This window comes from Carassius auratus, chromosome 11 (genome assembly GCF_003368295.1).
Source record: "Carassius auratus strain Wakin chromosome 11, ASM336829v1, whole genome shotgun sequence".
In the NCBI taxonomy this organism is placed as follows: Eukaryota; Metazoa; Chordata; class Actinopteri; order Cypriniformes; family Cyprinidae; genus Carassius; species Carassius auratus.
Genome location: NC_039253.1, coordinates 13,089,049 through 13,113,839, shown reverse-complemented (window position 1 = coordinate 13,113,839; position 24,791 = coordinate 13,089,049). Strand labels below are relative to the sequence as shown.

General features: G+C 34.1%; 1 protein-coding gene across 3 annotated transcripts; it reads right to left on the bottom strand.

The window, feature by feature from the left end:
• Window positions 1-671: 671 nt before the first annotated feature.
• Window positions 672-23,447, bottom strand: scml2 (Scm polycomb group protein like 2). Of its 3 annotated transcripts, none has more exons than XM_026275517.1 (15): window positions 23,347-23,447; window positions 20,041-20,128; window positions 19,856-19,927; window positions 19,701-19,771; window positions 19,108-19,342; window positions 18,738-18,826; window positions 17,697-17,940; window positions 9,636-9,934; window positions 8,679-8,790; window positions 8,364-8,567; window positions 6,616-6,792; window positions 5,867-5,992; window positions 3,884-4,126; window positions 2,266-2,429; window positions 672-2,160 (listed from the first exon to the last, which is right to left on the bottom strand). In XM_026275517.1, exons 2-15 carry the CDS (start codon window positions 20,060-20,062, stop codon window positions 2,038-2,040), a joined length of 2,181 nt encoding a protein of 726 aa, XP_026131302.1. In that variant the 5' UTR covers window positions 20,063-20,128; window positions 23,347-23,447; the 3' UTR covers window positions 672-2,037. The 3 variants fall into 3 exon arrangements, with proteins under 3 accessions (XP_026131302.1, XP_026131301.1, XP_026131303.1); XM_026275516.1 differs by lacking the exon at window positions 23,347-23,447 and adding an exon at window positions 21,792-21,971; XM_026275518.1 differs by lacking the exon at window positions 23,347-23,447 and adding an exon at window positions 21,792-21,969 and having other exon boundaries at window positions 3,893-4,126.
• Window positions 23,448-24,791: the final 1,344 nt, after the last annotated feature.

Sequence of the window (24,791 nt, the reverse complement as noted above, 5' to 3'; positions counted from 1 at the left end):
GCAAGTTAATTTTCAGTCATAATATTGATTATTATAATTGAATATATATATATATATATATGTATATATATATATATATATATATATATATATATGTGTGTGTGTATATATATATATATATATATATATATATATATATATATATACACTTTTTTATTAAAGTGGAATCAGTTTACTAAATAATAAACTTGACTGACTGCTTCACTTCCAGTTTAAAGGGTGGAATATTTGTGTTCATTTTTATTTATACTATTTATAATTTTTTGTGCAATTACTTGTCAGTTGAGTTTGTGGCAAAACCTTCTACAGTGTTTACATGACATTTATTACTGCATAAAATTTATTAAAATAAATGTTTAATTTCATAAAGTAAAAAGTTAATTTCAATATGCACCTAATTTATTATTTTTTTAGCATTTTGTGTTTTTCAGTTGAATAAAAGACCATTTTTCCCCTATATATTTAATCATTGAGGATTTCTTATAAAATAAAAAATAATGAATCAAAAAAATCTCGTCTCGTCTAGTTCTCGTGAACCCAGTCTCGTGGAATAAATCACTAGTCTCGTCACACCTTTAGTAAATTATGTATATAAAGAGCTCTTGTCTTAGGACAACTTTGATGAGGTAATGCACCCTTCCACTGAAAATATGGTGAAAATGACAACGTTATAAATGCAATCATTTATTCAAATGGTAGAAAAGTGTTCAAATAAGTAAATACAAAATATTCCAACCTGAGTATAAGAGCAAAGTAAATACAGTTTATCTAAAAGGAGCTAAAAATGTATGTATATAAATGTGATGATAACAAAAAGCTCCATCCCCCAAGTCACAAAATCCATTATCAATGATATAAACAGACACAATGCGCTCAAAAAAGGCAACACTTTCTAACTATTAAATAAAAAGAAAATGCACTGAAGGACAGAATACTGAACTAAATACACATTTGCATGATACACACATAAAAAGAGACACATACTGGTACATATCTGGGATTGCTGCATGCTCTGTACATCATTCAGCATGCAGATAAACCATGTGACATTATGTCCACTTCATGGGTCACCTGAAGTGCTGGTGTGGACATTAATATAGTCAGTTTTTAGAGGGAAAAGACATGAAAAAACATGAATAAATGAAAACGTATTGTACAAGTGTCCTGAGTAATTATCTTGAGTTAAACAGCAATAGTAATGACGTTTTAACTAACAGTCAGAAGTAAAAATTTTGTGCTTTTATAATTGGTGCCTTTTATAGACCATAACAAAGCCATTTTTGGTTCATATCACAAATTAAATATCACTTTTTTTCTTTGTTACTTTATGAAACAGCAAAACATTTTGAAATTGATTGTGTATTTCCATTCATGTCACAGGAAAAGAAAAAAAACTAAAACTGAAAATAACTCCAATTAAATAAACACTATGCCAAATGGTGAAATTTGACTAACTGGCACCTAAACCCTTCATAGTCAGTCAACGACCATAATGTGTTTCAAATACATCTTCATCAGACGTAAACAAAGCGTGAAATACAGTGGAAAGTGAACATTTGTCCAGCTGTCTGTGCATGTAGACAGCACCAGAAACAACACATAAACAACACAGTGAAATCCTTTGGAATTCAGCTTTCTCTACCATTGTCTGAAAACGCAGAGCATCGTATCACTGAGGTTCTGAGGTCTGTAGCTGCAGTTTTACACTGATTTTTTTTCCCTAGATGAGAGGCCAGTGAACATTTCCTGTACACAATGGTTGTATACAATGTCCATGCAAAGTTAGGTAGTTTTGAAAAGTCAATATGGTGATGATGATTCTTGCATTTGCCACAAAAATGACAGTTTTAGGCTGGTCAGTTTTTCCCCACCATTTGAACAAGCAGGAGCAAGTACAGCTAAAATAGATCAATATGTTGGACCTTTGACTATCAATGTCATAGGTAATAAATATTCACGTATCTTGAAGTCTGTGGTTTGACTCTGAAATGTAGAGAACCTGCATTTCCCTCTGTTGCCCTCTAGTGGATCCAGCTACTATTTTGCCTGTTTGAGTCCCTCAATGTGATGGCAAAGTTTAAGAGCAGGACCCAGCTTCAGCCCCATGTACTTCATGATCATGTCACTCCGTAAAAGCATCAAGGCCTTGCCATCAATCTCCTGTGGAAAAGCAAAACAATCGATCAGTCGATTATAAAATCTACTAGGAAATCTTGTTCTGAAAACGTGCAAAAAACATGAGAAATCCAGAAAATCATCTCTCACGTGTTTCCTGAAGAGCTCTGCATGTGGGCCGAGTGCTTGTGGATCAGCATCGCGCACAAATTGCATCACTTCCTCTATACTCCAGGATGATGGACTTTTACTAGCCGCTTTGGTCGGATCCTTCTCTGCTCCTCGATGTTCAGGACCAGTGGTTGAGCTAGCAGCTAGAAAACCACCCAAAAACTGAATGTAGTTATGGCTAATAAATTTGGTTTTTATTTACACATTCAGATGTGATGTAATATATATTCAGATGTAATATATACTCATTACAAAATGCATGGCTCTGTTCAAAATAGCATTCAAACATACTTATTTCTGCAGTATCTAGTATGTATACTGTGCACAGCATGTACAATTTTGTGTGTATGCATAGATTCATAGAATAACAGGCTGGTTTTTACTCATAAAAGGAATTTTTCCAGACAAAATATAAAGAAATAAAAGGGGAAAACCCCTTTTTTTTATTAAAAATAATAATATAAAAAAGTGATTAAATCTAAATATAATCTTATGTCAATCTTATGTAGAAAGTTGGTCTTTTTCAGTCAAAATTCTAATCAAAAATTGGAAAGTTAAGATGATACCTACAGTTTAACTTACTGAACTTCTTGTAAAATATATATGATAATAGTGTGCTATGATAATTTCAATTATTTGTATTATATATTTTTTCAACATACTTATTTGTGGGAAGTAGTATTCATTCAACACATCATTCAGAAAATTTTCATTTTGTGCACAATACATGTACCACATACTGCAGAAACAATAAGAAGAGTATGAAAGCGTCAAATTCAGCCCAAAACTGAAAGTGCTAGATTCTAGACATCAAAAACCCACAACATGTTGTGAATTATATACACATGTCATCGCACAGTAACGAAGCATTATGCGCTTTATAACCAGAAAGTAATTAAATCTATGTTCATCCTTTTTTCTGCCTGCCTCAACCGACGCATGTATTTTTTGGGAAACTGAACATGAGCTTTCCTGAATGGGAGAACCCTCCTTTGACAGTTCTGGACTCAGTCTCTCTAAACTGAACCCCAAACATCACTCCCACTCAAAGATGCTATTTAAATAAATATGGCCCCCTGAGCCGCTAACAGGCTTTAATCCATATCAAAGCCTATTGTATCACTTGACATTTGATTAGAGAAAATACATCTGGTCCTCATACAAGCACCAAGCACTCTGTGCGGAACTGATATGGGTGTTTATCCCACGATAGAAATAGATCTGTCTCTGAAGAGCAGCACTGATCGTATAAGCCAAGTTACTAGACCCAAAGCATCCTGAAGAAGGTGAACAAAACCGCTCTGCTTTCAGGGCTCAAACACAAACATAATGTCTACAAACACAGACACTATAAGCTCACTGATTTTCACTGATGATTCCATTAATGAGTAACTTTATTATTACGTAATCCCTAAAAATAAACACTATCCTTCTGCGTATAGGGTGACAGCTTATTCAAAGTTTAATGACATTTCTAATGGCACATGAAATCACAATATAAGGTTTAACATAGAGCTGTAAAAATCAATAAAGTAGTCATCTACAAAGCTGCAATCTTGCATGTTTGTGTGAAGGTGTCTAAACAAAGCGTTCTTACATAGCCTACCTTCCACTCGTCTGTGTGCGCGTGCCGGTCCCAGCTCAGAGGGGTTGGAGGAGAGTCTGCGGAGGGGTGGGGGGTGAGGGGGGTAGTGCGGGCTGCATCCGGCCGGGGCGTGATACTCAGACGTGCTCCTTAGAGCAGGGGGTCGGGGGGCAATGGAATTGGAGGCTGAGTCTATTGACTCTTCGGAGAACTGCTGGTCCGTGGTGGCACCATTTTCAGCATGAGCGATGGTTTCTGTTACAAAAAAGCATGAAGTATAACGCTTTAGTTCATACTTAAGGTATATAAACACTAGGGATGTGGATCTCTGTAACAGAGGCCGATGCGACGCGCATCTTGAAGCACAGCCACCGGTACGATACATTAAAGATACATATGAAGTGGCTACCGATGCGATATGATTCAACCCTGTTACGATGCAGAGCGATCCGACATTACGACGCAATGGAAACAAATATGATGCTATGCAATTTAATATGGTACAGATAGTTAGCTCTTATTTCTTTTGTTCAGACAGACAGCAAATCATAAGTTAAGTGCCTTCTGACTTCTAACGCCTCGGTCTCCATAGTGTTGTGATATGTTGTCATATTCATGTAGCAGCAGTGGTGATGAGAATGCGCTCGAGATAAAGTTTAGAAAGGAGAAATCAATCTACATGTATAAATAATATTGGTCACAAATTATTGGTCAGTTTCTAACTATAATAAAAATATAGTGCATTCTTTAAAAATTATAACGAAATGTTTTTACTGACGCAAATATTCTAGAAACAATGCATCACGATACAAATGCCAACTTGCATCCAATGCACACTTTTTATATATAGATGAATCGCATCGTTAACTTTTATGCCGATGCAAATAGGTGAATCTTACCATTCCTCATACACATACCATTTAAAAGTTTGGGTACAGTAATATTTTTTAATTGTGCAAAATGCATCATCAAAATGATCAGTCTTGGTACAGTATAAAAATACAGTACAAATATTCTGAATTATTAGGATTTAAAATAACTCTTTTCTATTTTAAAATGTAATTAATTCCTATGATGCAAAGCTGAATTTTCATTACTCCAGTCTTCAGTGCCACTTCTAATATGCCGATTTGCTCAAGAAACATGTCTTATTAGCAATGTTAACAGTTGTGCTTCTTAATTTTATATCTTCTTGCTTAATACTACTATATATTTATAGAAACCATGATACATTTTTATTAGGATTCTTTGATTAATAGAAAGAACAAAATAACAGCTTTTATTTGAAAAAAGAAATAATGTGTAACAATGTAAAAATCTTGTCACGGTCACTTTTGATCTACTTAATATTGTGTAAAATAGTAATATAATAAAGCAAGACTGGTTGTATCTATAAACAAATACAGGTTTATAGAAGGTTTTTCTTACATGCTAAAAGTTCACACGCCTACAGTATTTTACACACAAACCCCAACTAAAATAAATTCAGGAGAGTATTCCTGTGTTCTGAATGAATAAAATCTGATGCATCAATTAGTAACATAGTCTCCATTTATAATTGGCTTCCAATACAATGTAATGCTTGTAATGCTTCGAACACTAACATTTTTTGTTTCTTCAATTTGTGGCAATGAGCTTGATCTATGAAACATTTAATGAGAGCTAAAAACACAACAAATATGTCTGGCAATTTATAACAGCGTTAGAAAAATAACCCAAACTGGCAGGTCATTCACAACTTCATAAAAATCAGACACTTAATTAGTTGCAATGTAGACAATTTAATTAGGGGTCTGTCTGCAGTAAGAGTATTATAATGTGTGATTAATGAACAGAGGTGTCTAACTCCACCTAAAGAAAACCCCAACATCCTTTCTCCTTCAGTGTGACCAATCAGAATTGGCTCGTTTCCGCTGCAGTTATTGTGGCATAAAACACTCGATCGCTATCATTCACTCTCAGTGAAAACAGTCAGATCAGCTGAATGAATCGTACCGTCTGAGGGCAGAGCTTCTGTTCTCTGTAGTTTTGGTGACAGGGCAGCAGTGTAGGCCGCTGAATCTCTGTTGAAACGTCTTGTACCCCGTGCTACAGACAAAGCTTCTGACGTCTCCTCTTTCACTGCAACAAAAGAAAAGAGCAGATATAGATCACTTCTGAAAGGCCATAGGATTTACATCTGAAATCAATTGTTTTGACCGTTTCAATTCAAACTAAAATGTTAACATATTCATCTTAAACTGCTAGTCATCAAGACCTACAGAACGCAGTTGAATACCCATAGCATCTGAACTTTAAATGGAACTTGAATCTCTTTTTGCTCCACTTTTTATTCAGACTATTATTTTTAATGAATAAAAAAGAATTACATTTATTTTGTTATTAGAATAAAATTTGAATTACACAATAATATATATTTTTTTCCATGTTATGATTAAGGTTGCAGCTCTTACAAAATCTATATAAATAATATACTATTGTAGTATTTATATATATATATATATATATATATATATATATATATATATATATATATATATATATATATATATATATATATATATATAAAATCAGTAATTTTAGGACCTCAGTGGATTTAAAATGTAATTTCAGCATTTCTCATTTATTTTAACTTTTTTCCCCAAAAAAATCCGTTTTCTTACATTTGTTTTTAATTACTACAAATGTGTAATAGTTATTTTCCTTTAAAGAATAAAATAATTGACACAAACAGACACACATACCTGATTTACTCCTTTCATACGGCTTGTGAGTGTTAGTAGTTAGTGGACTGAATGGCTGGCTGCTGAACAGGTTATCACAATGCAGGTGGTGACAAAGAGTTTCTAGAAAGCGCAGAACGAACGATGCACTGGAGGCAGTGGGGAGCTTGACATAGTGGATTCCTCCTTCTGAGCGAACTGCATGAAAGTAGAATTTGTGCAAAATTAAACGCACATAATTGCACTACTCCAAAACATCACATGGAGTGCATGTATAGTCTAGTATGCTTTTCATATGCCATTTAAAAAACAGTCCCAACCGTTGAAATACTTATATTGTGTGTGTGTGTGGGGGGGGGGGGGGGGAGGCTAAATGGGTGCCGATTAAGGGGCCATGGCATCGCAGCAGATGGCCCAACAGTCCTAGCGTGGGCCCCACCCCCTGCACACACACAAATATAGACACACACATGCAAACTTCCCTGGGGACACCCCAATCAAATGCTCCAAACCAGGTTACACACAAATGTCATCCCTTATTACTCGCAGTCTGATGACATCAGCTGTGCACACACACGCTTCTCTTTAAACATACACACACCCTTCTCTTTTCAGGTCAACAACACACTCATGCTCGCTCTTCTCCCTTTATTGTAAAGCACAAATATGCTGACAGAGTTAAAATAACATACAACTACACTAATTTAAATGGAGCTCCAGTCGTATGGCAATATGCCATTCAGCTCTCAAAACACTTTAGATTATGGATTATTCTTCCTTTAGGAGCACTTTTGACTCACTGACGTTTTGAAAAATTAACTTCTTCAAACAATACTTCATATCTGTTAAAACTTGCATCCCATGTCATGACCTTGATCAGTGAATGTGTGATGAAGATTTTTTTATACTGTGAGTGCTAGTCACTGCAGTTTTCAGAAAACCCAAAAGTAAAGTTAACCAGAAAAACTTAAAAATCATATTTTGAATTTATTTCTTCTTTTATCTTAGCTATATATACAGTCAAACCAAAATGTGTTAAAACACCTTTTTCACATTATCAAAGTTTATTCCCTATAGTTTAGAACATGGTAATATAAGATGACAAGAACTCAGAGTTCAATTGTGTCAGAACAAATTCATCTTGATAATGCCATCTTTCTGTTAGTCTGTCTCACAAATTAATTAGGTTGAATAGCTGTCAGCTGTTCAATTTAATTACACAGTTAGATAATACCAATTTAGGTCAACCAATTACCAAGAAATGTTTAATTTTGTTCAGTCTGTGGTGTAAAAAGTTTGCATTAGCAATTAAAGAAAAAACTTGGTCAGATCTAAGTGTGTGAGTATTTTTTTTTTTTGTCCCAAATTTATCCATTTTATTGGGGTGTAAATGGTGTCTGAATAATTTTTGGTTTGACTGTGTGTGTGTGTGTAATACAAACACAAAAATAGTAATACAATAATACAAATACAAAAATGATAATACAATAATACATATTTTTAAATAATTTATTTTATATGATATATATTGTTTACTTTTACTATAACTAAATTTAAATGTATTTACACAAACACACACACACATATGACAACTCAAAAATTGTAAAAGTAAAAAAGAAAAGAAAAAGCATAAATAATATAAAACATTTTTTTTTAAAGCATTCTTCATTCCTGGCAGAAATGTTGTCCTAATCAAGGAATCACTCTTAAAATCAAACCCAGATCACAAATCTAAAGTAGATCAAACTCTGAGGCAGGTCCAAACTAACCTCTGATGATTTCCCCTCCATCAGACTGAGACTGCAGGAAGCTGAACAGAGCTTTGGGCTGAAACGCACAGTCCACGCAGGCTTGGACCGCATGCTGGAGGACAGTGTTCACAGGACCCGGCCCGAAATGATCAGGCAACTGCAACAACAGTTTACGGTCCAGGTGCGGCCCTGGGTCTCCATGTTTATTCACATACACACAAACTACAAGAGGAGGCAGTGGATAGTCAGGTGAAGCATACAACACTACAAAGCCATCAGAATATTGAGGAGTACATGACCCATGTGTGGTAGAATATAAAGATAAAAGCCTACCTGTGGACACAACTCCTGATTCTCTTGTTGTCTGCAGACTAGACAGTCTCCCATCTGACACTGAGGACAACAACGTGGGGCTTGAAAGTGAATGAGGAACCTTTTGTTTCCTCTGTAACGGTGGAAGACAGAGAGCGAGAGATAAAACACCAGTACACACGCTCACAAAACAAGCCCAGTATTGTATGCCCACCTTCTCAAAACTATGGTAGAAGACTACAAATGCCTTATCTTGATGGCGACAGACACACGAGGTGAATACAGCATGTTTAATGTACCATTCATGGGGAAGAATTTTAATAGTGTTACTGTTTAATATGAATAATTGCCCATGACATACGGCCCAAAATCAAACAAAAGCTGCATAATGATCAGTTCCAGAGGCAATCCCCCCACCTCTTTATTTCTTTATACCATAAGGAGAATCCCATTATGTTGACTACCAATGACATCAATTCAATCAAAAACGTAAAAAATTAAATGTCAAAATATCTTTTTTTGTGTTCCTCTGAAAAGAGAAAATCGTACAGGTTTGAAGTTCATGGCAGATACTGTAGTACTATTTACACACTATTATTTGTTTATATTTTAAGCTTTTACATTTATACTTTCAGCTTTTATTTTAATTGTAATAATTTTGTAATGTGTTTTTTAAAAGTATTCATATTTAGCTTTAATTTCGTTTTCTTTTAGTAATAGTTAAGGTTATTTTTAACCTCAGTTAGTTTTTTTTTTAATTACATTTTTAAATCATCCAATATTCCTAGCGCATCGAAATATTCGAGTCCCAGCTCACGGATCTTTCATGATCTCATCCCCACTCTCTCTAACTTTTCTTCCTGTCCTGACATTTTTGGGGGAACTGTGCATTGAAAACTGTAATTGTAAATATCACAATAAATAGGCTAAATTAAAACCTTTTAACTGATCCATTCAACCACAAAAATGCAGTTGTACCTTGCTGCCGGGTTTGGGTCCCCTCTTTTTATATGGTTTGGGTGTGAGCGGTGAGCTCATGGGACTCTTGGCTGCATTGGACATCGTTTGGCCATTCGGTGACGCGCCGGCTGCAGCTGCTGCTGCCTCGGCTGCTGCTTTTAGCATGGCGATGGTCTGGCTCTTGGGTCTCCTCCCTCGTACCCCCTTGCGCACTGGCAGAGGGGGCAGGGGGTGCGGCAGGCGGTACGGGGACTGCATGGAGCGCCAAGACTGACTGGACTGTCCCAGTGCCGGAGTAGAAGTCTTTGAAAATGTGACTGAAAGTGGGGAAGAAAAAAAAGAAAATGATTAAAGTATTCTAATATTATATGATAATAAAAAGAATGTTAAGATCATTTTAACTGTAAAAATTATATAAATCACTTGACAAACAAAAAGTTCTATAGTATTACTGAATGTATTATGGTAGTTCCATTGAAATGCATTTGAGCATAATGTTAATAAAGTAATTTAATATGCTGTAGAATGTATTAGAACCTACAAGATATTATTGCTATGTGTGCAATATCCACAAGTCAAATGAGATTACACTGACAATAAACATGAAATTAAATCTTACTGCATTATTTTCACCTATCTGGGTCTTACGAAACATCTTACAATCTCAGTGGTTATCACACAAACCCCCACCGCTCAACAAACAAATAGGCATTAAATAACGAACAATAATAATAATAATAATAATAAAAACAATAAAAAAATAAAAACTGTGACTTGTATACAATGTAAATGAATAATAAGAGTAAAAAGCCACTTTTTCAGTTTGGATCAAATTGGTTCTCATGCTGAGTGGATAGAGTGAATTACACAGTCGAGCCACAAACGTTGATATTTTACTCTTTGAATTGGACCACTCAAAGACTCTTCATTCTGCTGAATTCTCTTCCTCAGAGGCCATTTTAGATTTTGCATATTAGAAGCATCATATTACAGCCCCGAAAGCAGCGGTTTAAAAACGGGCAGCACAAAAAATTAGTTATCTAGGATCCTCTTCAAGACGGAGAGAGGCGAGACCGTTTTAGCTGGACATTGTGCCCCACAGGAGGCATGTGCTTTTCAGCACCCTATTTGTTTGCAGGCCACCCCCCAATGGCTCTCTGATCAAAGGCTTCTTTTCTGGGGCCAACAGGTAATCCTTATTAGGAAGAAAGACTAACCCCCTTCCCCACCTAGATGAGTGTGTGATGGGTATATAAAAGCTATGAAAAGAGTTTGCAGCTAGTGCATCTCCGCAGTTTATTTCGAAATCATTTTATCATGCAGAGAACAACAAACAATTTTCTATGAATATTACTGAGCTGGCAAGTTAATGTATTATTCATTAAGTTGCTGGTTCAAAATGCAGTGCCTGCTTTATAGTCTCATTTGAAAGAGTACCTTATGGTTTTCATCGGAAGCGCCCCACATCATTACAGCAATTTATATTTTCTTTAAAAGTATTTCCAGGTAATGCATGAGTGTTGAAATATATAGAAGTGTTATATATTGAATACAAATGAAAAATGTGAAAGCAGATGTACAAGAAAGAGCACTGCAAAAAAGAAAAGAAAATAATAAAAGAAAATAGACAGTGCTTTGAGTTACAAGTTCATTGTAAATTTGTTTGTAAATGCGTTTGGTAATAAAAAAAAAAATGCATGTCCAATGCACACACCCTGCCTTGCAAACCAAATATTTTTAATATCCACAAACCTATTTCCCATTCCTCTCCTTGAAAACCCAGAATATATCAAATATCTGCAGCTCAGCATCAAAAAAGCCATCAGTGAAGGTGTAAAAAATAGCACAAGTCGATGCTTTCTGAGTATCAAACAACAAGGATGTGAAATCTCCAATGCATACACCTCCTTCAGACCAATGGCACCAAATGCTCCTATTATTTCCTCTGTATGGGCCATCTCTAAGATCAGATAAACTTCTCATATTACAGGGCGGCTGACGGGCGGTCAGCAGAAGTCGGCTTTGCTAAGTACATCTGGGAGCTTTCACAGTCCTACGTGCAGCTGCTCTCCTGGGCCTCGAAAGGGGAATGGCAAGAGAAATGAAGCTCAAGACGCACACGTTTAATGAGGAGAGGAGAAAGAGTGCGTAAGAATAGACAAGTGTTTTCTTTCATTTAAGAGTGGCTGATTCTCATTCAAATCTCTAATAATGAATATAAGCAGGCACACTGGGAATCAAGCACACAGATGCATAATGGGCATGCAACAGAAGCGAAGATGTTCAGAAGATCTGTCAAGGCAATGAAAGCAAACTTTATCCAGCCTAATCGCTCAGTGTGTAAAGTGAAGTGTATTTCCAAGCAGTTTCTCACAGGCTCAATCCAGTGACCCGGTGACCCCTAGATTGACTCCCAGGGCACAGACACACACCCTTCAGCTCAGTGCAGGGCCTGAAGGGTGCCTGGTCATGGGAGAGGTTGCAACCGATGTGTAACGAAAGGTGTCCGGGCAAATCCAGTCTAATTACTTCATCTCTTCCACAATATTTACATTTCGCCCCACACCAGACCCGAACGCCAGGGCAATCTGTCTACGGCTGACTGCAGCTTCAACTCAGCAGGAACTAGAACCACATGTTGTGGGGGAGTAACGTCGAAAAAGAGTGTGTCTGTGTCCATTCCATGAATATGCATGTGTGTGTGTGGTAAAAGGGAATATAGGGTTCTCTGAGCCCCAGGCAATTTAATGAAACAATGCAATCTGTTAAAGAGCCGAAGTCAAAACAGCTACAGCAGTTCAACAAAAGCTTTTAATATTTTTGTGGCTTCTGTACAGAAAGATTCATCTGAGATTTTACTTTTACTAATGGGATTTTTCCATTCAGATGGAAATTAGTTAAAGCTTGAAATCAGTAACCAAATTACTCAGATGCATATTTATTTTCTTGCTAAACAAATTTCAGAAGTGAATTCAGCAAAGCTCTGTTTTCCTTTTCTTTTTGAAATATATAACTTTATGACTGAACATATATCTCTCTCTCTCTCTCTCTCTCTCTCTCTCTCTCTCTCTCTCTCTCTCTCTCTCTCTCTCTCTCTCTCTCTCTATATATATATATATATATATATATATATATATATATATATATATATATATATAATCACTAATTTTGTGGCAAGCTGTGTTTACAATTAATAGTGTATATTTTTATGTTACTACTATTATTACTAATAAGAGTGACTAGCATCTTAATATGCAGTGAAGTATTATTAACCAGTTGAATAGATGCTTAGTATTACCGGAAAATAACTATTCCTTCATTAATATAAAACATTCCTTTTATTTATACTGAATTCAATGGTGATCTGTGGTTCAGATATTAACTGCATAGTGTGTATTCCAATTGTTGCTTGTACCAATTTAATAATATTTAACTGAATAATCACTAACTGCTGTTGGAATAAGTGCTAGGATCTATTGAACAATTATTAGTAAAAAATTTAAAAAGATACTAGTCATTATTGCATTACTTGCTAATTTTAATTTTATTTAATATAATAAATATTAAACCAGCTTGCCACAGTCTTTCAGCTCAATGAATTGTTTTCACAAATATAGAAATAAAAGTGGAGTGTTAGTGCACTATAACACGAAGCAAATAAAAGCAACAGGAATGAAACCTTTGCAAAAAATACACTCAAATTAAACTCATGTGACCTCAATGCATTAGCCACTAAAACAAAGCAACAGACAGCAGAGACAAAAGCCTCGGAAATACACCAGAAGAACTCACCAAAAAGCCAACTTTCAACTATATCCGCGTAGTGCACAAACGAATCCGGTGTAAATCTATCTCTCGGTGGAGAATGGCTATTTTTAAAGCAACAGAACAACTGGAGCTCGCGCTCACTTTCGCGCCCGGTTTGAAGAGCAGCGGTAAAGGCAGAAGCGCATGACAAAGCCGTGCCGGCGGAGCCCTGATCGGGCAATATCTGATTAATATGGAGGCGGGGACGAGCAGAGGAGGAGGCGGGGGAGGGGGAGGAGCAGGAGGAGGGGAGGAGGGAGATTGGGGGTCGTATTCATGTTATCAACCAGACTGACAGATAAAGCGCTGAATATAAAAATGTGACCAATATCAAAATACAATAAACATCTTTTATTACAGAAGAATTTATTTGTATTATAAAGAAAAATAAGATTTAGTTTTTTTTATTTTATTTATTTAGTCAACATGTGATGCAACGTCCACAAATAATAATTATATGTGACAATGGCCCACAAAACCAGTCATAATGATCCTTTTATTATTATTATTATTTAAGTTTCAATAAATAAGCTTTCCATTCATGTATTGTTGTTATGATAAGACAATATTTGGCCGATATATATACAAATGTGAAAATCTTGAATTTGAGGGTGCAAAAAAAAAAATCTAAATATTGAGGAAAGTGCCTCTAAAGTTGTCCAAAGTTCTTAGCAATGTACATTACTAATCAAAAGTTTTGATATATGTACGGTAGGAAATGTACAAAATATCTTCATGGAGCATGATCTTTTACATGATCTTATCCTAATGATTTTGGCATTAAAAAAAAAAAAAAAAAAAAAAAAAAAAATATATATATATATATATATATATATATATATATATATATATATATTATTGGCTATTGCTTCAAATATACCCGTGCAACTTATAACTAGTTTTGTGGTCCAGGGTCACATATATAAATAATAGTTACAATATAACTAACTTATAAATTAATAAATAAATTATTAATATTATTTAGATTTGGTCTACATTTTTATAATAATAATAATATATGAATGTTACATTTAAATATAGACTTTGAAAATCTAAATATAAAAAAATATTATTATTATTATGCATATGTATGCATGTATGAAAAAACAAGATATTTAAAAACTTTGAAAAACATAACACAATTAAAAAATTAATAAAAACTACATATGGGGTAGTTTTATACGTAACTGACAAACTTTCACATTTTACAAAATCCAAACCCCTATAATCATAGTCTCCTGCCATTTCAAAGCTCCTCCCAGGCTTTTAGGGCAGAGGGGGTAAAAGGTTAATAGAGATCAGATTCAGAGAGCCTGGTTTGAAGCAAACGACTACAGAGAGGCATGAATAACACTCCCGCTGGAGGTCTTTATGTGCTTTCTTACACACCCAGTGGGTTAATTCTCGTACCCACACCTCAGTCTGGTACCAGTCGTAATTCCAAAGCCCATTCAGAATTCCAAACAAACCCTACTCAAGTCAATGATATTTGCCATTAAATTATGCAAATGTATAGCAAAGATTTTTACAAATACACAAACAGGCTACAGCCAAATTAGTTGTGTCTGCTTTGTCTCACACATTTACTCTAAATGCATTAGGCCACCTGTGAGATGTGTGAAAGCGTCAACACTGTCATTCTCACTGTAGGTTTGAGAACAGGAGCAGAGGTGAATGCCTAAATAATAAGTGTCTACCTAGTGCTAATCAACAGCTCTAAAAATAACATAACGAAGCATGAAGATGATCAATTAGGCAAAGCATACCACATTATGGATTCCTGTTTTAGACTAAACAAAGGCTTTTTATTATTATCATTAAGAAACAGTACAATTAAAATCATAGAAATATATTAAGACATGTTGGAAATGTAAAACATTGTATTATTGGCACAGTTGCTTTAACTGTTGCTTTTTAAATTAATTATTCAATCCAAAGAAAATTATAAAAAACCTATAAAAAAATCTATATTGTATCAAGATGGGAAGGGAAAAAAGATTTCTGACAGATAATTTTGCTGTAATTCTCTCTGAAATGCTTCATACTGTATGGCTGGATCTTAAAGCTCTTTTAATAGTACATGAGAAACATAAATTAAATGATTATTGATTATCTGATTAAAAACAAACTCTCAGCAGAAATATATTTGAACACAAACCAGCACAGCTCCAGATTACAGGAAATCTAAACACTTTTCTTTCGTTTTTTTTTTTTTGGGGGGGGGGGGGGTAAATTTGAAACCATATTTTAATTAAAAAGAAAGAGTGTGTAATTTATCTGTAACTAACTGAAGATCTGAACCACATGTTCATCCTTTGTCTAGTATCCACAGCTTGCCTTTCTATTGTCCTAGGCACTCATTACTGTTATTCTATGCTACATTATTAATAAATGCACACATGTGCACAACGTGCTCTGCGCCAGCTAGGAAAACTGAAAAAATTAAGACATGCTTCAAACACCCACAGGAGCATTTTTCATCACTCATTAGAAAGGTGGTACTCACTAATGATCAGGTAAAACTAATATGCAAGGCAAAAGAAGACAAATCACACCTAAAGGAAAGGATGCACAGCTCCTGCTCTCATGCCTTCATTCAAAGCTCACTAAAATACCATCAGAATTTATCTGAACCATTTGCTTTTTCATGTTTATGTATGAAAGGTGTGTATGACCTTTCTAAACTTAGTACTAAGTGTTGGGGGAGAAAAGCATATATGACTGTTCTATTTATTCAAAATATATTTATAAAAATATATATATTTTAAATATTCAGAAAATTTGGTGCAGTCAAAGATGAGCAATCTGAAGTAGTCTTTTGGTGAATAAAGCTCTTCTAAACTTCAGCCTATAAACTAGTGCTGAGTCATGGATTGATTCAAGTGTTTTCACTAAAACTGGGGCAGTATATTGTGATCAGACTGTAAATAATTTACAATGATTCCAAATGAAAAGCCAACTCGGGAGAAAATGGAATCCCTTTTGTGTCCTAAATTCTAAATATCAAAGACATAATTATTTCATTTTGGCCACTTCATAGAGAAATATTCCAAAATACAGGTTCCTTTCAAACAAACCGGCAAAGAGTAGAATGCCAAAACAGAGCAATTATTTGCTAATATGTATTCATAGACACTTCATAATTGAAGGCCCTGGTGTCTGACTATATGGTAGAAATCTCCCAACAATATTCTTTTTGTCTGGTCATGTCCGCTCTGGTATAAGCAGGAAGAGAGCAGTAAACATACCTTGAAAGTATTCAGAGGAGGAAGAGCTAATAGGAAAATAAAGTACTGAATTCATTTTTAGAGTATAGATGATGTCAGATTTAAAATGAACTATACATGCATTCTCTATTAATTAGGGCATTATGAATAAAATAAAACACCCATTAAATTTTACTTAAATTAAAAGATTAACCAGAAAAAATAAAAAAATAAAAATAAAGATCTACCCTAAGTTTGGTTAATTAAAATCTATTTGGAAAGTAATGTAATAAAATGTAACAACAATTGGGGGAAAAATGCATGCACAATAAGGAAATTTTACAATTTTGAAATGAAAAAGAAAGAAGAGCAATACACTTATTTCCATAGATTATATAGTAGAGACAGTAGCAATGTCAGTATTTATGAAGGGAAAAGTTTTGACAGATGATTATATGTGATCAAATGACACATTTAAATTTTTAATACTTTCTAGAACTTAAAAAAAAAATATTTAATATATCTGAAATCAATAGTCTTACATTAAAATAACTGCAAGTAACACTACATAAAAATATTTTTAGGAAATATAAACTATCTACGATTTTACCTTAAAAAACGTGTTCTCAGATTTTAAAATCATGGACATTACAAATATCAGACCTGATTTCATTTACATCATTCATTTAGCAGACACTTTTATCAAGCAGAGAACATATTACTGTAGATAATGCAAGTTAAGTGAGTCAACCCTTGCTGAAAAAATACTATAGAAAGCATCACAGAAATGAAATGATTTTCACTATGAATATCATTACAAACCATCAACTTTTAACCATTAAAACTATTAAAAAATGGTTTTCTGTAGTGTGTTTTGGGACATATTCTATTAGGATTTAATGGTTTTAACAAGCCACCAATAGATGGTGACCAATTACCAGTAGAGATCCACAATGTCCAGTACAGTTTCCATTAAAACCAATACAGTAAATCCAAAGCTTTCGCTATATTCAGTGAGGAAATAACTAAACTGTAGTGACCTCTAGTGGTCAGAGACTGTACTCACAGCAGTTGCCGGGAGGTTGCAGACTGTGCTTGGTCAGTTGACACCAGCCCACGGGGAAGATGTCCCTGGAGTCATACTGACACCAGTAATCGAAGGCTCCTCTCCAGCCATCAAACATGATGAATATCTTGTCCCCTCTCACCTCTCTGATGGTGGCGGGACAGATGAGGTAGGGATTCTTCCGGTCCACCGCTTCCAGTTTCAAACCAGGTTTAAAGAAGTTCTGAGTAGGTTTGGGCGGCTCCTGAGGCATTCACAGGGAACAAACCATCCACATACAAATTACACATTTTTTGTAATATTGAATATAATAAACTAATTTTGAGACCTCAAAACATCAGAAAGATATATTTTTCTTAAAGCACCCTTAATACGCTGTTGTTTTTAGTACACCACTGGTCAACAGTTTGTAATATTTTAAATGAAAGCATTAAATTGATCAAAAGTGACAGTAAAGACATTTATAATGTTTAAAAAATTTCTGTTTCAAATCTTATGCTGTTCATTGAATGTTCCATTCAATCAATCAATCAATCAAAAAAAAAAAAAAGTAATAGAAAAACATTATAAATAATTAAGTAGGCTACCAATAATAACTGATAACAATTGAACAAAATTTGCATATTACAATTATTTATAAAGGATCGTGTAACACTGAAGACTGGAGTGATGACTGCTGAAAAAATCAGCTTTGCCATCACAGGGATATATTGCATTTAATTTAAAGTTATTTTAAATTGTAAAAATATCATAGTATTACTGTTTTACTGTGTTTTTGATTAAATAAATGCAGCTTTGGTAAGCATAAGAAACTTATCTTAAAAACATAAAAAATTTATACTAATTTAATTATTCCAAACTTTTGACCAGTAATGGATGCTTAAATGTAAACATTTGAGGAAAAAAAACAGTTTGTTGTAATATTTAATACTGTCTGAATTTATGTTGTGCAACGAACCAACCACTTTCCATTTATTTCAAAGCTTTATTCATGGATCTATGAAAAACCTGTTAACAAGGTTTGCAAATTGAAGCAATTACCTTTTTAAAAGCTGAAGCTGGAGCCATCTCTGCCCCACTTAATGTTTTTAATAAGAACATGGGCCATGAAGAAGCATTCATTCTGAACCCTAATAATGGGAAATACATATTCAACCGGAAATGTTTAATGAACAAAGAGAAAAAAAAATACATTGCTATGAATACGTAAAGCCAAGGGGAAAAAATGATGCTGCATTTAGGGAAAACAAATCATAGATACTATTCTAACAATGATACACAAATCCACATGCACATTATGTGGGATACTTGCAAATCACTTTAACATGATGAAAAAACAAAACATTCTTAGACCAAAACTGGATTTGGTTTGAATGATTCTTTGAAGTTGATTAAATTAAAACTGCTTTACCCAATGGTGGCTGTAACATATCTCCGCTCTTCTCACACGTGCCGATAGGCTGAATGTCACAGGAGTCAACCAGTCGCCAGAAATCATTGGTGCTGTCACTGCCATCCAGTCTGAGGCGCAGACGCACGCCCATTAATCCCATCACTGTGGCGATACACACTGAGGTGGAATTCCTAGGGTCACAAGCCTCCACTTTCATTCCCACTTTAAAATCATTACTGGGAGGGACTCTGGACTGGAGAGAGGAGGAGAAAACAAAGAGGGGATTAATAAAGACATCACATGTTCATGAAAAAAGTGTGAAGATCATAGCAATGATGGCACAGGTTGGAAAACTTAAGTTTACTGTAATTTAAATTAGAAAATCCCCCCAAAAATTACATGTACACACATTATTTTGTCACATGATCATTTAAATTTCAATATGCTGATTTTTGCTAAAAAAAAAAAAAAATTATATCATTGTTTGTAACTATGTAAAGCTGGTACTGTTACTTCTGATTGTTACTGTTAATCTTCAGACTTTAAAGACATTAGAGTATAACAAATATATTTGGGCAGAAAGACATCATTAATCGACTGAAGAGCTCTACCTGTCTGAAACAGCTGGGGGAAGCAGGACACGATGAGGTCTCTCTCAAGTACATTTCCCAGCTGAACGGCTCTGAGGAATGTTCATCAGGAAGAATGAGATCAAGTACACAGTATTGGTCTCTTTACAGGTTAATAAAGAACGAGAAGGCAGTACCGCTGAGCTTATGTGAAGGACGTGAATCCTCATTATTCCTCCCTGATTTCTCCTTATTACTGTGTTTTCTGTCTGCAATTAAAAATGTCAAAAAATTTCTGATAATAAGAAGAAGTAAGTTACTTAATTAGGAAAAAGGATTAACAAAAAAGATTAACATTTGAAAGGAAAAGTAGCACTTTGACCTCTCTGGTGGGTTTTGCCCATGGTGACCTGGAGCACCACATGAAGTGGACAGAAACTGGACAGCCAGCAAAGCTCTTAAACAGTTAACTGAAAGAAAGAGAGAGAAAGAAAGTTTTATTAATAATGTATCAATACAAAAATCACTATTTTTTTCCTTAATTGTTTTTTATTTATTTTTCATTACACTACCATACTTTAAGTTTGAGGTTAGTAAGATTGTATTTATTTATTATAATTTGTTTATTATTATTATTATTATTATTTAATAAAAAAAATTAATACTTTATTAAGCAAGAAATCATTCAATTGATTTAAAAAAAAAATAGCAGCAAGACATATAATGTTACAAAAAAAGAATCGGATTTCAACACTGATAAAAATAAGAAATGCTTCTTCAGAAACAAATAGAATAATTTCTGAGAAGGATGGAGAAAAATCAGCTTCACCATTACAGGAATAAATTACACTTTGAAATCTTCTCAAATTTAAAAGCATTATTTTAAGTTTAATACATTTCAAAATATTACATACTTTTTACTGTATTTCTAATCAAATCACATGCATCCTTGGTGAACATAAGATTCCTCTTTCAAAAGCATTAAAAAACAGGAACTTTCTTTTAAAAACATCAAATCTATATTGAAATCAGTTTTAGTAAGATCCTGTTATCTGTCTCTTTTATCACAAGAGAGATCAGCTTTGGCCCACGAGTTCATGAACCCGCCACGGAACCCATATTACAGCATTACAGAAGACAGGGATTATACTTTATACTCCCTACCGGCATCTGAGTGCAATTTATTCCACCAACATTGCACTTTCCAAAAAAAGATTATCACTAAATCACAAATAGCTTTAGAGAATCAAAGTGCGACTAAGAAAAGCTTTTCTTCTATTTGACATCATAATAAGTTACTGCAGCTTCTGAGGGACCCTGTGCTCGCTGATCAAAGCCCCGGCTCACTCAGCAAGTCATAAGTCACATCTCAGTTTGGAGAAAATTGGCTGCAGCTGACGTCCAGTGCGAGCTGACAGGAGGATGAGGAACTTCCTTTTTATTCCTCTGTTAGTCCACTTAATGTTTCTCAATGGGATATTCAACAAAGCTAAATTAAAAACAAATACAGACTGAAAAACAGGGTCATTTTAGTCCTATCAAGAAGTAAATTAATCTTTTAAATTTTTTTTTTTTTTTTTTGTAGTTTGCAAACGTGAAATTATTAACAATATAATGGAGGCTTCAGTATTTAATGTCTGTAAAATGATAAGGTGTATATCTAATCTGCTCTAATTTGTACAGTTAATTGTTTTTTAAGTTTTGTTTTATAAGCCTTGTTATTACATCTTTCATAAACAGATGTTCGTTTAAGACTATGTTAATATCAGGTGGTTATTAAGGTCCAACTTCACACTTCACTAATAATTACAAAGAATTAAATGTGAAATTCTGAAAATGAAAGACAGACAGCATTTTCTTGTAAAATATACTACAATAATATTTATAACTTCATAGAAATAGTTTTTTTTTCCCCAAAGAATTTAGATATATTATTTAAAAAATATATTGGCATGAAACTAAAATAAAAATCACTGGAAATATAGGCAGTTATAAGGCAATTATAGGCATATCAGAACTGCAAGGTACATTTTAAAACATTTTTTTTTCAAGAGATGTGAGATAAAAAAATTAAAAATTAAAAAAAATAATAATAAAATAAATAAAAAACTTGCATTTCTACTTTTATCTTACTTGTTTATCCAGCAGAAGGATTCAGGGAAAACTCCAGATGATGCTAAAACCAAGAATTCCCCCAAAATAAGTCCTTTTTGCAAGGAAAAAAGAGATACAGTCCTTTCAATGTCACACCAGTGTTTCTGCTCTGAAACTACTTGCCACTTGTGTCTAGATAGCAGACAACCTCTCTCTCTCTCCTCCCCCCTTCCCCTAGTCATTCTTCTGTCTTAAGCTGTGAATCCCATTCAGAGAGTCGTCATAAAGATTCCAAACCGCCATAAAAAGGTCATTAGCCGGTGTGCATTTGTGGGAGTCTGCAGCAGTACATGAAAAGGATTCCAGCACTTCCCATTAACAGATGATGTCTACATTTTGTGCTCTCTCTCTCTCTCTCTCTGTCCGTCTGTCTTTTCAAGGCCCTTGCACCACACCCCCCAGACAGGAAGCTATCTCTTTAGATGACTGCTTTAAAGCAGGGAGTGGGTGAAAATGGATATTTTGAATTTACGATGAAAAGAATGTCAAGAGATGCGTAGATCTAATTAATCTCATGCATTGATGTGACAGGTTCTTTTATTCTTAAAAAACAAGTTCTGGTTTCAACGGATAGCGTTGGTTAAAAAAACAAGCAAACAAACAAAATCATTGAAATTATAAATGCACAACCCTCAGATTGTCAGTCCTATATTGCTACAGGATTAGCATAAATGTTTATTTATTATTATTAATTTTCATGCTGTTTTTACGTGTAAAACATGTTTATCTCCATTAAAATTATTATAGTTTACTATAACTACAACTAAAACCATTTAAAAAGTTTGTGAAATTAAATACAATCTAATAAAAAACAGCTGCCAAGGTAACATTTCTCATTTTAATTTATATATATATATATATATATATATATATATATATATATGTATATACATATATATAGATAGATAGATAGATAGATATGTAAATAATTTAAATTAAAATAAAAAAGATTAATAAAAACTAAAATAATATCCCAATGATAGCCTACTAAAAAGTGTTGCATTATATATAAATGAATGAAAATATTCTATTATATTAAGCATGTGAAAATAAAATAAAATAAAAATTTGTATGAGTAAATAAATCACTTTTTTCCCGAGAGAAAATAGCTGAAACAATGAGTGCCTCAGTTAAATAGGGAATTGTCCTTCTATCATTAATGTGACAAATGCTTCTATCTGAAACGGCAGTGTTAAAAAGTACAATAATTATTTTCATTGTTTTACTAAGCAAATATATGCATGTAATACATAACACATGTATCAGACATACTTCCCGATGCACTGAAAATAGTTTTCAGCGTGCACTCAGCACCAGTGTACCAATTAGAGAGAAGCACGGAGCTGTTTTAGTTCAGGGAAGAATGCACGGGACGCGCATACACAACATCATCATCTTACATGTAAACGCGCATTCAGCTTCCGCATCAGTGTAATCACTGTGACATTTAGCAATCGCTTTAGATGCACAATACACTGCAGCACAATTGATTCACTATAATAAATATGAAAATGTGCTACTAATGTTTGCTCACCGTGTAAGGTCGGATAGCTGCTGTACTGCTTTACTTTCCTCTGGGTCTATAGGCCGCCATGTTTCGCACATCCGCGCATGTCCAGCAGCATCTGCGCCCGCAAATTGATATCACTGGAACGTTGAAGAACTACAGATCATTTTGTATTGGTGAAAGTGATTTTCAAACGTCCAATGTTATATACAAATGCGCATCTACCTTCTAAACTGAATTGAATTTGAAAAGTAGGCTTTTAGTATTGAAATTCAAGCGGATGTGTGTTGTATATTGTTATTGAGATGGAAAAAAGTTTTTTAATGTGAATTGCTTTAGCAATTAGATATAAAATGCAATTTATGAAGTATTCATAAATAGACTAAATGGGCATACATTGTACATTATCTGGTTTGATATCGCAAAGACGCATAATTTATCATAACTTATAATTTTTTTAAATTATCTAAATGTTATATTGACAACTTAAAAAGGGGTTTTGTATCACATTAAATATAATATTGCGTTGCTGTAAATAACACTTATCAACAAAACCATAATATTTCTGCTAGAACTATAATTAACCATAATATAGGCTACCATAATATTTCTGTTGTCTAGTCTGGTTGGAATATTATTAATTTATTTGGAGGTTTCATGCTTTTAATCTAATAGCCTACTACGTTTTAAAGCAGGATAATCGCTAGATGGCAGCATGCACTTTTCCCGAAGAATCTCTTGAAGGCAGTCCGACTGTCCTGGGTTTTCCAGTAGGCTAGTAATTCTTGAAATATTACATTCTTTTTAAATTTCTACAAGGGCGTTTAGGCGTTTTGCATGTAAAATGTGTTTATTAAGATTTGGCATGCTAGGCTAATACAAAAAAAAGAAAAAAAAAAAAAAAAAAAAAGAAAAAAGAAACAAACAAAACTGAAGATCGATCGCAATATTAAACATAAGTGCTTAGTACAGAGCGTCAAAAAAAGTAAGTTTAAAACATAAACACATAGGCTAACATATGACGATAGATAGATAGATAGATAGATAGATAGATAGATAGATAGATAGATAGATAGATAGATAGATAGATAGATAGATAGATAGATAGATAGATAGATAGATAGATAGATAGATAGATAGATTTACATCATATAATTCGTAATAGGGCTATTTCAGTCATAATTTATAAAATCTTCTTCTTTATAAAGGCTTGTTGTTCCTCTTCTCAGCAGAATAAACAGTGTGAGCTGTCTGCTAAATTGATCTTCCAGCTCAGCCCACTCACACACACACACCAAAGCCATGCCTCGCCAAACGAGCACATCAATTTGGATGTATGCATGTAGGCTATGAAATATAACACATCCGAGCAGGAATGCACATTATCATTGCTCAACCGAACCCAGCCCTCGCTTCTGGACCGTTCTGAGCATTGCATCATCGTGATTGGCCACCGACGGGCTCTGTTCGGA

What these genes read in the sequence shown, in the direction of transcription:
- scml2 (XM_026275517.1), bottom strand. Translation starts at nt 20,062, where the DNA reads ATGGGCAAAACCCACCAGAGAG. An exon ending in TCCTTCACATAAGCTCAGCG is followed by an intron (nt 19,772 to 19,855) that starts GTACTGCCTTCT and finishes AACATTCCTCAG; the next exon opens with AGCCGTTCAGCTGGGAAATG. An exon ending in CAGCTTCAGCTTTTAAAAAG is followed by an intron (nt 17,941 to 18,737) that starts GTAATTGCTTCA and finishes TGAATGCCTCAG; the next exon opens with GAGCCGCCCAAACCTACTCA.